At 43.7% G+C, this 13,902-nt stretch overlaps 1 protein-coding gene across 2 annotated transcripts in view; it reads right to left on the minus strand.

Annotated features, from left to right (window-relative positions):
• Positions 1-9,329: 9,329 nt before the first annotated feature.
• ADAMTS2 (ADAM metallopeptidase with thrombospondin type 1 motif 2) overlaps positions 9,330-13,902 on the minus strand; it is a 216,554-nt gene continuing 211,981 nt past the window's right edge. For both annotated transcript variants that reach the window (XM_059175887.1, XM_059175886.1), the window contains exon 22: positions 9,330-12,752. In XM_059175887.1, the coding sequence (XP_059031870.1) occupies positions 12,295-12,752 (458 nt within the window). In that variant the 3' untranslated portion in view covers positions 9,330-12,294. The remainder of the gene's footprint in view (positions 12,753-13,902) is intronic.

Genomic DNA, 13,902 nt, shown 5'->3' on the forward strand with positions numbered 1-13,902 from the left:
CAAGGACGTAGAAAAATTGGAACCCTCATGCACTACTAGTGGGATTACAAGTTAGCTCAGCCTCTTTGGAAAATAATCTGTCATTTCCTAAAAAGGTTAAGTATAGGGCTCCTCTATGACTCAGCAATGCCATTCCCAAGTATATACCCAGGAGAAATAAAAACGTTCATCTATATAATAACTCGTACATGAATGCTCATAGCAGCATTATGCACAATAGTCAAAAATTGGAAACAAACCAATGGTCATCACCTGACAAATGGCTAAATACATGTGGTAGCGTCAGACAAGGGAATATAATCTGGCAATGAAACACTGAGAAACACATGGACTGATCTCAAAAGCATTGCGTTAAGTAAGGAAGCCAGGCGCAAAGGATCACGCATCATGTAGCCATTTATATGTAATGTTCAGAATCTGGCTTGGAGGGTTTGGGGAAGGGGGACTCCTGGCCATAGTGTTTCTTCTTGGGTGATGAAGATGTTCTAAAATGGACTGTGCTAATGGCTCTGCAACCCTGTAAATATAAAAACGCATCTGGTTGGACACTTTAAATGGGTGAAGTGCATGGTGTGTGAATTGTCTCAATGAAGTCATTAAAAAAATCTACTGCTAATGGTTACCTGTTAATACAGATCTGCTGATCTGTAACGTCATTTTGAATATTTTATCTTCGACAATGTACTGTCAGGGGCGCCTCTGTGGCTCAGAGGGTTAAAGCCTCTGCCTTTGGCTCGGGTCATGATCCCAGCATCCTGGGATCGAGCTCCGCATCAGGCTTTCTGCTCAGCTGGGAGCCTGCTTCCCCCTCACCCATCCCTCTCTGTCTGCCTTTCTGCCTACTTGTGATATCTGTCAAATGAATAAATAAAATCTTTAAAAGAAAAAAAAGTACTTTCAGATAAATTCTGGTATTAGTTAAATTCTGATATTAGTCTATAAGCATATGAGTGGAATTGAGTATATTTACTGCTTATAAGTCATTTATAGAATTTCTTCAGATTATTCTGGGGCACCTAGGTGGTTCTGTTGGTTTAGCACCCAACTCCTGATGTGGGCTCAGTTCATGATCTCAGGGTCATGAAATCGAGCCCCACATCAGGTTCTGCACTGGGCTTGGAGCCTTCTCAAGATTCTCTCTCTTTCCTTCTGGTCCCTCCCCTCCCCAATCACGCTCTCGCTCTCTCTCTCTTTCTCAAAACAACAACAACAACAACAACAACAACAACAAAAATGAAACTTCATTATATTGATTATATTGTTCTTTTGATATTTTCCCATTGGTGTATCGTTACATTCCAGATTAATCATTTCCAATAAGAGGGTAGGTGGATGCTCCTCTATTATATTATTAAATGGATTTTGAAACATGAAAATTTCCTTTGCCCTTGCATTGAGATCCAAAAAATCCTACTAGAACTGAAGTTTATGCTCAGAATCTGTGTCTGAAGAAAATATTTATGGGAATGGAGATGGCACTTTTTGTTTTCAATTTTACTAGTGCAGCATGTATATAAAGCATCTTGACATTACTTGTGATTCAAATATTGTTATTGAAATGACTTTACAGAAGAATAAATTTTGCATAGAAGGTCTGATTTGCCTTGAATTTTCAGCTGAATTTATTAAGAAATATTAAGTTCACAGTAAAAGCTAATTTTTAAAGCCACCCCGTGTTTATGAACAATGGTTAAATCCTGTTCTCGTTCAGGAAAATTCCATTCTCAGACTTGACTTTGAAAAATGGCAATAAGACTTTCACTACCGCTAAGTCATTGAGCTGCTGCATAGGAGAGAAAGTCAGGATATTCAGCTTCTATTTCTGAAAGAGAAAATGTATGAGACTAACAATAGTTAAGTCCACAAGGGCAAATAAACGTCACTGTTGACACTACTTGCTCAGTACAACAGGACAGACTCCAACATTTCTTGCATGAATAAGCACAGGTTTAAGACACCTTACATTTTCACAAGCTTTGTAAATTTGTTCAACTAAGCCTTTTTCTGTGTTTCATATGTTTTATATACTTCACATGCTCAAGTCTGTTGGAGCACTTCTTAGTGACTCCACTTTGGGTTATCCTGAACAAGTGTTTTTTTCAATGTCTTTAAGAACGTTCTTGCCTGTAGTTGTTCCACACAGACTATTTACAGAGGCTAATTCTTCCATCATTTTAAATCCAGCATTGGCTCATCAAATAAACACCAATCAAGCAGAATCGTTAACATCTGCTGACTCATCAAAAGCCAAAGGAAATCACTTAAAATCATCGACCTTATTTTTTAATTGATGACTGATATTGCTCAGTGTCCTCAACCCTCTGAACAGCTCTTCTACTGGTACACATAAGCAAGTTTATCTTCTCTGGACATATTTCTCTGGCTGCTGTGACCAAACATTTAATTAACTTACCATCAGTAAATGGGTTTCCTTGCTTAGCTAACAAATGGTCCATTCAGAAACTCACTGTGGCTTGCAGCCTCATTTTCCTAATTTTTGTTTTTGTGAAGAAATGACGCTGTGATGAAATAATTCAGTTTGTATCTTCAAATATTCCCTCCATTATTTCCCTGAGAGCAGGAATGTTGGATCTTCTCTCTTTTTTTCTTGTTAGCTTGGCTACAAGTTTATCAGTTTTGTTCATATTTTTCAAAGAACCAGCTTTTGGTTCTGCTAATTTTCTTTGATTTCCTGCTTTCAATTGGATTGATTTCTGTTCCAGTTTTTATTATTTTTCTTCTGCAATCTAAGCTCATATTACTCTCTTTCTCTAGTTTCCTTAGGTAAAACTTTAGATTGTTGATTTAGATCTTTCTTTTTTCCTAATACATGCTATAATTTCCCCTGTAATCACTTCTTTTACTGCATCCCATAGATTTTGATAAGTTGTAATTTAATTTTCCCTTAGTTAAAAATACTTTCATTTTTTTCATGACACTTTTTCCTTGACAGATACATTATTTAGAAGTGCATTTTTGGGGGCACCACTGAGAATGATTATCGCTATAACTAGGTCTATCACATGTCTGTAACAATCTGCTATTCATTGCACACATTCTTTCTTATTTTATTTTCCCTTTTTCTGCCTTCTCTTATTTTAACTGAGCATTTTATATGATTCCATTTTCTCTCCTCTCTTAGCATATCAGGTATACTTTGTTTAAAACCATTTTAGTGGTTTCCCTAGAGTTTGCAGTATCCATTTATTTTTTTTTATTTTTATTTTTTAAAGATTTTATTTATTTATTTGAGAGAGAAACAGTGAGAGAGAGCATGAGCTAGGAGAAGGTCAGAGAGCGAAGCAGACCTCCCATGGAGCTGGGAGCCTGATGCGGGACTCGATCCCGGGACTCCGGGATCATGACCTGAGCCGAAGGCAGTCATCCAACCAACTGAGCCACCCAGGCGTCCCTGCAGTATCCATTTATAACTAATGTATGTCCACTTGCAAATAATACTCTGCGGCTTCACACACAGTGCAGGAAACTTAAAACAGAGTATCCTCCATCTTGCTTTCTCATCCCTTACAACTTTGCTGCCCCTCATATCACTTATATCCATATGCTATAAACTCTCACCCCACTGCTGCTTTTATTACTTAGGACACACTGTTATCTATCAGATCAAATAAGAATAGAAAAAACACAAGACTTTATTTTACCTTCATTCTCTGCTATTCTTTTTGTTGTGAAGATCTGAATTTCTGACCTTTATCATTTTCTTTCTTTCTGAAGAACTTTTTTCAACATTTTGTGTGAGACAGGTCTACTGGTGACAGATTCCCCCAATATTTGTCTGCAACCGTCTGTATTTCTCCTTCACTTTTTTTTTTTTTAAAGATTTTATTTATTTATTTGACAGAGAGAAATCACAAGTAGTTGGAGAGGCAGGCAGAGAGAGAGAGAGGAGGAAGCAGGCTCCTTGCTGAGCAGAGAGCCCCATGCGGGATTCAATCCCAGGACCCTGAGATCATGACCTGAGCCGAAGGCAGCAGCCCAACCCACTGAGCCACCCAGGCACCCTCTCCTTCACTTTTAAAGGATACCTTTACTGAATACAGCATTCTAGATTGGTAGGGTTTTTCTTTTCTTTCAACACTTTAAATATTTCACTCCACTCCTTGTTTTCATGGTTTGTTGTGAGAAGTCAGATGTAAATTTTATTTTTCCTCTATAAGCAAGGGATTTCTCCCCCACTGTAGCTGGTGTCAAGATTTTACTCTCTTCTGTTTTTTTTTTTTTTTTAAGATTTTATTTATTTATTTGACAGAGAGAAATCACAAGTAGATGGAGAGGCAGGCAGAGAGAGAGAGAGAGGGAAGCAGGCTCCCTGCTGAGCAGAGAGCCCGATGCGGGACTCGATCCCAGGACCCTGAGATCATGACCTGAGCCGAAGGCAGCGGCTTAACCCACTGAGCCACCCAGGCGCCCAACTCTCTTCTGGTTTTTTTTTTTTTTTTTCCAGTTCAAAGAAGATATACCTAGGTGTTAGATTTGGGGGCATTGTTCCTATTGTTGTTCTCTGAACTTTCTTGATCTGTGATTTGGTGCCTGTCATTTGATTTTGAAAAATTGAGAATAATGAAGAGAAAATTGAGAAGCCGTTCGTGCTTCAAATATTTTTTCCATTTTTTTCTTTCCTCTTCTGTTATTCCCATTATGCATATATTATACCTTTGTCTTAGATCTTCTTGGTCTTAGATATTTTGTTCCATTGATGTGCATGTGTGTGTATTTTTTAAAAAATTTTATTGCCTAAATCCCTAAGAACAGAATTGCTAGGTCATATGGAACATGAATGCTTAACTTTAGAGGAGGCTGTCAAACTCTTTGTCAAACCGGTGGTTCCATTTTGATTGTCAGGGGCAGCAAATGTGGGCTTCCATTCCACTACGCCCTTACCAGCACTGGGTATCATCAGGGTGGTTTGTTGGTTTTGCTTATTTGTTTTCATTTTAATCATATGAACAGGTTAGTAATGTCTTGTGGTGGTTTTAAGGAGCATTTCTCCAATAACTAATAATTTTGATCATCTTTTTTATGCTTATTTGCCATCATCCCTTCTTCTTTTCTTCGTGAAGTGTCTGTCCAAATATTTGTCAGTTTTGGGGGTTTCTTTGTTTAAAGCTGAGATTCATGAATTTTTTTTAAATAGACTTACTTGTTTATTTTTAAAGAGAGAGTGAGCACAAGCAGGAGCAGTATAAGGAGAAGGAGAGAGAATCTCAAGCAGACTCTAAGCTTAGTGCAGAGCCCAATGTGGGGGTCAATCTCAAGACCCCCAGATCATGACTTGAGCTGAAACCAAGAGTCAGGCCCCCAACTGACTGCACCATCCAGGTGCCCTAATACTCAAGAGTTTTTATATAGTCCATAAATATCTTATCAAATAAGTGATTTGCAAATATCTTACCGCAGTTACGTGACTTCACCTTTTGTGTTTTCAGCAAAGCAAAGCTAATCAACTGTATTCAGATATATATGTACACAACTCTCTAGGGTGGAGGCTTTGCTAATTTCTCCTTCAGGTTATGACAACTTCTAATATACAAACCTGATTAAGTGAACTGTTACAGCTTTATATCATTATCCTTCTCTATCCAGTAATTTTTTTCCCTGAAAATCAAAGCTAACTATGTACATAGAATTATAGCCCTTTACATTATAAACATTGTGGTTTAAATCGTTTTAGAAACAGGGAAGGAACGGTTATATTAGGGGACTTTGCCAGGAATTTAAAGGCTTTGAGTTCTATTCTTTTCTGCCACTGAGCTCAAACCTTTGTTAAAAGTGTGTCATGTTATTAGAAATGACACCTCGTCCAATTCCAACAGATAGAAATAGATACCTCTGAATTAAACATTGATAAATGGCATCCCAAAATTGTCAGATTGGATAATTCAGGCCAAACATCCTACTGAATATAACTGAACAGATTGAGGAGGAAAAACAAAACTCTTGAAAGCATCAAATAGCTAAGGGGATACTTAGAAAGCCTCAGCCAGCAGCAGGGAGTGGATCAGACTTCAGAGAGGTGAACCATAGCCACTAGGTGACTTACACAACATTATCCACCACCTCAACCTGTCATTGGCACAACACCCCACTCAGCAACAGTGGAATATGCACCATTGCCAACCTACAAGGCCATAAAAATATCTCGATACATTTAAAAAGATTGAAATAGTGCAGAGCATGGGATTTTTGGCCACAGTAAAATTAAATTAGATCAACAACAGAAAGAAAAAATTGGAAAGTACCCTAATACTTGGAAAATTTAAAAAAACACCAAAGAGCCAAAGAAGAACTTATGGATGAAATTAGAAAATATTTGAAGTGAATGAAAATGGAAATACAATGTGTCAGCTATTTTATGGAGTGCAGCTAAAATAGCACATGAGGGCAAATATATAGCTGTAAAAGCCTATATTAGAAAACAAGAAGAATCTCAAGTCAATAACCTAAGCTTTCATGTTGAGACACAGGATGGGGGATCACTGCTTCTGGGTTACTGGATGACCTTGAGCTCTTAGGAGCAAAGTGGTGTTTCTCTGGGGTCTGCATGTCCTCTGTGATGCCCATAGAGGCAGAGCTCTGTTCTTTCTAAACCCAGTGGTCAGACCTGCTCATGTCTCAGCATCTTTCCAGGACTGACTGACCCCAGGATGGTGTGGAGTGCAGCACATTCACCTGTCACACAGTCACCATCCTGGATCCAAGGACGTATCTTCCCTCTGGACTGGTGACGGGGTTGTCAGTATTTGCTCTTGAGCCTGCTTCTGAATCCTTGGTCTATGATGGACAGCTCCCCAGATGCAGTCCTCAATCTCTGCAGTCACTGGGGCCTTGGACAAGTGGTGACCGTGTGCATGGGGACACATTGTAGAAAATGAAAGAAATGAAGAAGTTATATTGTGTAACCACTAACTAAAAGCTGACATAGCTCACTAACATGAGGGGTGGGAGGAGTTTTAAGACAGAAATGAATGGTGGAAATACATCTCTAAATTCCTAAAGATGAGGGGAAATGTTACCAAGAAGAAATACAATAAAAAATTTCTATGTTGCCATTAATGTGGCCTAAAATAGTAAAATGGCTTTTTCTTTTTTAAAAAAGGGTGGTAAAAATCAATAAAGAAAAATCCAAAATTTGTGAGAGGTATTAAAATAACTTTATATCACATTAATAGAACAAGAAAACAAAAAAATCAAGATATAAAATATTTGAATAACAAATTTGACACAATGGATATTTATAGAATACTGTATCCAACAACTTGCAGTTATAAATTCTTCTCAAGTACAGGTGGAATGCTTAGAAAAACCACATCCTAGGCATAAAGCCAACTTCAACAAATTTCAGAGGGTTGAAATCTTCTAGAAAACATTTTCTGACCACAAAAAAAATAGCTGGAAATCTATAAAAAATCAAAACTAGAGTATCCCCTAAGTGGCATGTTTTAAAATAACTCTTAGGTCATATAAGTCACAATGGAAGTCAGAAAATATTTGGAATGGAATGATAATGAATGTGTGAAATATCAAAACTCGTGGGGTATAGCTAATGCTGTGCTTAGAGGGAAACTGATAGCCATAAAATGCATAGAATTAAAAAGAAAAAGGTTGAAAGTCAGTGATCTAAGTGTTCACTTAAAGAACCTTAGTTGAACCAAGGCAGTGGTCCCTCCGATGCACTGAGGCAGGGTCTTTGTGTATCTTTTATGTGTATTTGAGGCTAGTCCCTTGGGGGAGCCCTCACGGAGAACATTGTAGAAATCTCATTCTGAAAGGCAAAGACTTGCTGGTCCCTGTCTGTCATCTCCACTTGCCATGAGTGGATGTGAAAGCTTCTGTGTAGGAGAGTGGAGAGTATAAGAAAAGACCCTTTAGGATGTCTGCATGACTTGGGGTAGGCATAGAAATATTTGGATATAAAATCATGGGAATATGGCTTAGAAGCATCTAAACTCAAGACAGTGAAGAAACAGTGTGGGGTCATGAAGTGCAGGGGGACTGACCACATGGCCTCTTGATTGGAGTGTATTTTGTTCCCCTGGGCTAAGGATGCATAGTAGGGCATAAAACCATTGACTAAGACCATGCATGGCTGCTCAGTGCCTGGGAGTCAAGGGCTGACATGGTGTGTGGAGAAGCGAGTGGTGGCCAATGTAATGTGATCATTTTCTTCTCCCAACCCATTAATCAGCATCCTTCAGAAAGCACAGATGGTCTGCCATTCCTTCTATACCTTTGCAAGTTCAGTCAGTTCTGCTCACACAACTGCACCATCCCCCACTCCACACACTCCTAATACACACACTCACATCCATCCCAAGTTCCTCTCCTTCACTATAAAGGACTAACTGCACTATAACAATGGAGTCAACACAAGTTACAGTGAAAAACAGGATGAGAAATTCTACACATTCCAAAGCCACCTCCAACCTCAGGACAAATTCATAAGATTCCTCCCTGTCCCCAGCGCTGTGCACACATGGTCTGTCTGCCTCCTTTGAGGCTGGGGGCAAGGAAATCTCCTTTTTCAACCTCCCTCCCTCCCCCCTAACACCTGCAAACATCCAAGAGGGCCAGAGAGAATGGGCTTGTCTTTAAAAGTGGAATCCTGATGGGGGGGGGTGCGGTTTACCACATTTAGCAAATAAGCACATAGGACTCTCAGTTAAATTTGAATTCCAAAGAAACAATAATTTTTTAGTGTAAGTGTGTCCCCAGTATTTTTAAAGAGATACAGTGAGAGTGAGTGGTAGAGAGGAGTGGAGGGAGAGGAAGAGAACCTCAAGCAGGCTCCACGTCCAGCACGGAGCCCCACACAGGGCTCGATCCCACAAGCTTGAGATCATGACTTGAGTTGAAATCAAGAGTTGGATGCTCAACCAGCTGAGGTGCCCCAAGTGTGTCCTAATTTTATACTAAAACGTTATTTGTTGTTTCTCTGAAATTCAAATTTAACTCAGCATCTAGCAATTTTTCTGGGAACCCTAATTCTAGGAGAGAAGAGCTCATAATCAGGGGTCATATAGGAGAGAAGTCAAGAGTCAGGGGATTCTTCATCTTCTCCCACAACTAAAGGTTTACTTGGAAGCTACAGCTAGTGGTACCTCCTGGACAGGGAGCTGGGAGAGGGACCTGTCCTTCTGGGAACCCCTGGCCTTTCCCAGGATCCTGACTTGAGCAGCCGTGTCTCGGTGCCCCCTGATGTCACCCATGCCCACCCCTTGGCCTTGTGAAGGCAGCGCATCCTTCCATCTGGCCCAGTTCAGGTTGCGGACAGGGCGTTGCGTACTCAATGTAACACACAAACACAGGCATGATGTGCAAAAACACAAACATTTTGACTTTAATAAGTTATGAAATCAAGAAGCCAAAACAAATGTGTCGATGGCTGTGATCAGTGAGATAAAATGCTGTGATTTGAGTTCAGCACCATGATGATTCCTGTGGCGGCTGCCTGGCATTTGGCGGAACAGAGTCCTCAGGCTTCATCTCATAGGAGTGTTACTGAGCACCATTTATAGACGCCAAACAAACAACCTTAAAATACAAACAGAAGGCTTATATGGGAAATTCCATGGGTTTTCCAAAAGGAGCAGATCAGAGAGCCAGGTCCCCAATCCCAACAGAAGTCTCCCCACAGACGCAATTTTCTGGAGCCACAAACAGAGAGCTCTGAGTCTCTAAGTGGTGCTCCAGAACCTCAGCTAGAAAACCGCCTTGGCCTTCAGTCTGTAGGGGCCTCCAGACATGGACACCAGCTCTGGAAGTTCAGGACTGTTGCTCAGCTGACTCTCCCACCAGTTCCAAGCTCAGTGGGGATTAGGAGTCTCTCAGAGTCTGGTAAACCCTGTGTTCCTTAGATAGAGAGACCTCAGAGGACTGTCCGGTTCTGGAGAACTGTGTGTGTATATGGTCCCAGGCATTGAGTATGACCTATGGGACAGTGGGCATGCTGGACTACAGCTCCCAGAGGGAATCGCTTTCCTTCCGAAAGAAGACCGGTAACCCTGGATCTCAGCTGGGGCCTCTCCCTGAAGCCTTCCAGTCCCCAAGGCATGCAGCCCTGCTTCACCGGAATCTGGGAATGGAGTGTTCCCATCCTGAGACCACCAGGCTGGGTAAACTAAGTAATGCTCTCTGGGTAGGGTTAGCCACCCTGAGCCTTCTGCATCCCAAGACAGACTCAAGCAAGAACTGCCCAGTCCTTCAGCCCATGAATAGCACCAGCAGCCATAGCTTCAACCAGTCGGGGAAAGGCGAGGCATCCATTTCCTGATCAGAGAGAGGCAGGATTGCCAAAGTGCTGTAGATCACATCTGTTATAGAAGTGATACTATGAGAGATAGACAAAAAATGTTTTCTCCAGTTTGCTACTTAGGAGCCAGCAAGCTCCCTTGAGACACCAGGACATGAGTGAGTGGGACACGGTGACAGAGGGGAGGGAAGCCGGTGGGCCAGGCAGGGGTGACAAGCATCTAGTTATCACCCAGTGGGGAGATTAAACATCATCCCAGATACCGTTCTCACTGTTCCTACACCTTCACTTTGTCTCCTAGATCACACACAGACACACACCCACATGCATGCATGGATCAGACAGACATACTGGGCACTTCAGACTCAGTATAAAGTAGCCATCATGGTATTATCCTGAACCTCAGTGTTCCCATCCATAGAATGGGAACCAAACATAGAGTTCTCTCAAAACCTATGACTGGTGAGAATACGAAGGCTCTAGAACTTTGCTAGACACAGAAAACGTAAGAATTACATGTGAGGCCAGGCTCAGCTAAGCAGCTGAAGTGCCCCTGGGTCTTATAATTTGGGGAAGTTGAGGCTACATGTTCACAAAATGTCCATGCAGGGAGGGGTGAAAATAGACCATCATCTTCCTGTCCACCCTCCTCCCTTCCCATTTCTCTCTTTCACATCTTGCTCACAAGACACCACTCTGCCGAAAACAGAAGTTGTAAAAGTTTGGGAATGGCCAAAGATAAAGCAGGTTCTCCCCACCTCCCACCCTGTGCTTCTCATCAGAGGGCAGATTTCCACAGGTCCCTGCCGGGACTTCCAAGGCACAGAAGGGGGCTCCACAGGGCTAGATGGGGCAAGGCCACCCCCATAAGCAAAGCTGGTCTTCAGAAGCCAACCTGAGCCCATAGAGCCCCATCTCAGAACCCCAAGCATGGCCACCATGGTGGCAGAACCCCCTGCCCCCGACTGGGAGTCTTGGGCCTTGCACGTGGGCCAGGGTTCTCGGAGACAAGAGAGGAGTGGGAATGCCTGGAGTGCACCCTGCTGTCTTCTCCTTGTGGAGGAAACGTGGCCCACTGTTTAGATCTATCAAGTCCCAATACCTTCCCGGGAAGGAGCAGACAGCTTCACAGCTCAGTGTGGGCTGAGTTGAACACTGGGCAAGAGCACCAAATGGGCCAGTTGGCTTTTCTGAAGTCCTTTCTCCGAGTGGCTGTATCCGGCCAGGCCCAGAGACCAGAGGCTTGCAGTCTGGGAGCTCTAGACACCAAAAGACCTTCCAGATCCCCCTGACATATTCTGAGCTGAAGTTCAAGGATTGAGGATTTCGCAGGCAAAGCTAGACTATACTGAAAGCACATGAGCTGGCATTGGGGCCGGCTCCTCCAGAGGCAGCAAGGGCTGGAGCCCACAAGCCGCTCTAGCAGGGTATACCTCTCAGGTCGGTCGCAGTCCCCAGTGGGCCACCATGCTCATCCCCACCTCCTGCCTGGCCCTTGGACTCACTGGCATTCAAGTTCATGGCCTCCTCCCATTGTGCTCATCTTAATGACGGGTTGATCAGCAGATAAATCACTGTTCCTCCATGCGTACCCGTGAGGCTTGTGCCTCCACCTGGGGATGGATAGGAAATGTCCCGCAGCTCCAGAAGTGTTGGTCACCCCCAAGGAAAGAAGATGCCCTATCACTGCTCAGGAACTCGGGGACACGTGTCTCCTCTCTCTGACAGCCTCTTGCCCCCACCCCCACTGATGGCGATCGTAGAACTGCTATATTCCTCTCCCTCCCACACCCGGTCCCAGCGCAGGACTTAGAACATGCCGGAGCTGGGAAACAAACACACGTGCGAAGCTGGCCGCCACATGATCACGACCACAGGCATAGATGTTTATGTCATTCTCCCTCTCTGTTTTCTCGAAACCCTTTTGGAATCAGAAATTTTTCCTTCAACTCCACGATTTGCCATCCCATGGAATATATATATAAGCAAGGGGAAAAATGCTATGGATGCTATCTTTCCATTTATTAGAACTTCCCGAGCATCTCTTTCTTCCTCATCTCATCAATGAGCTCTTGGATTCTCTGGTTTCTGGTCTTCTCGTACGGGCTCGGTCGTCGTGGGATCAGGTTGGGCGGCTGGACCTCCTCGTCCAGGCCGCCGATTTTGTAGGGCATGTCGACAGCATTGGTGTCTGGGTGGTCCTCGGTGCTGTTGGTGCTGGAGGCATTGAGGGGTGCCTGTGGGGGTGTGCCTGGCACAGGGTGCACCTCCATGACGAGGGTAGGCACCGGGAGGGTGGGCATGAACTCTTCAATGTCGTTGAGCTTCCTGGGCGGGGGCTCGGCCCTGTTGTCCACCTCGGTGAGGTTGTCGTGCAGGTTACAAGACTGGCAGCACAGCTTTTGGTAGCCAGGGATGGAGCAATAGCGAGACAAGACTTCCATCCTACAGAACATTGACTTGTCACCTTGGCAGCGGCCCTCTGAAAGAGAAAAGTGGCACAAATAACCAAAGGACAGGGTAAGTGGGGGGGGGGACCTGGTTCCCCCCAGGAAGCAGGAAGAGGCGTGTGGAAGAGCCCAGAGATGGCACAGCGGCAAAGCGAGCTCACGCAGAAAGTCTGTGTGGTTCTGACATCAGAGCAGCCCTGGAGCACAGTTCTGCCACACAAGCTGTGAGCAATACTCCCCACCTCCAGGCAGGGCCCCGGGGTTTTCTGTCTCTTTCAAAGTCTGAGACATGAGGTGTGTCTGTTCTTATGGAGTGTTTCCAACTTGTCTTAAAGAATGGGACTTTGTCCGATTCCTATTTGATATCCCAGTGGTAACCCTCATGAAATCCTGTGACGCAGTTCGGCCCTGTAATGACCTATAAGCAGTAACGATAACAAAACAATCTGAGGGAACTGATTTCAAGAACCTGATAGAACACATCCCGGAGCTTTGGTGGTGGCCTCCCCACGTTCCCCCTTAGTATCTTCCCATCCTCACCTGAAATTTTCTGGGCTTGTTTCCCCTTGCCTCGACCTCTTGCACGGGCTCGCCACACTGAACTCCTGGCCAGCCCCCGACAAACTGCTCCCCAACCTGGTGCCCTCCAGCAGGCTCCTCTCCCTCTGGTCCAAGAGGCTGGACCCCTGCCGTATAGCCTGCATGGCTCCCCGGAGAGACCGGTGTCTGGCCGCACAGCTGCCTTCCTCCGGACCCAGCTCGAGCTCTGTTTGCGGCTGTATCAAAGCAGACCCTTGAACTCCATGGGGTTGGGGGGGTACCAACCTCCTGCACAGTTGATCATACCTAACTTTTGACTCCTCCCAAACTTAACAACCAATAGTCTACTTGGCCAGGAAGACTTACCAATCGCATAAACAGTTAATGAAGATTTTGTATGGTATATGTATTATCCACTGTATTCTTACAGTAAAGTGAGCTAGACAAGAGAAAATGTTATTAAGAAGATCGTAAGGGAGTATCGCGCTGTATTTGTTAAAAGAATCCCATGTGTATATGGGCCGGTGTAGTTCAGACCTGTGTGGTTCAAGGTCAACTATAGTCCCGCCCACCCAACCCTCTTGTTCTTACTCTCCTTCCCTGTCTTCTTCCTGAGTTTGCTACCCTCCTCCCTGCTCCGCC

Source organism: Mustela lutreola, chromosome 5 (genome assembly GCF_030435805.1).
Source record: "Mustela lutreola isolate mMusLut2 chromosome 5, mMusLut2.pri, whole genome shotgun sequence".
NCBI lineage: Eukaryota > Metazoa > Chordata > Mammalia > Carnivora > Mustelidae > Mustela > Mustela lutreola.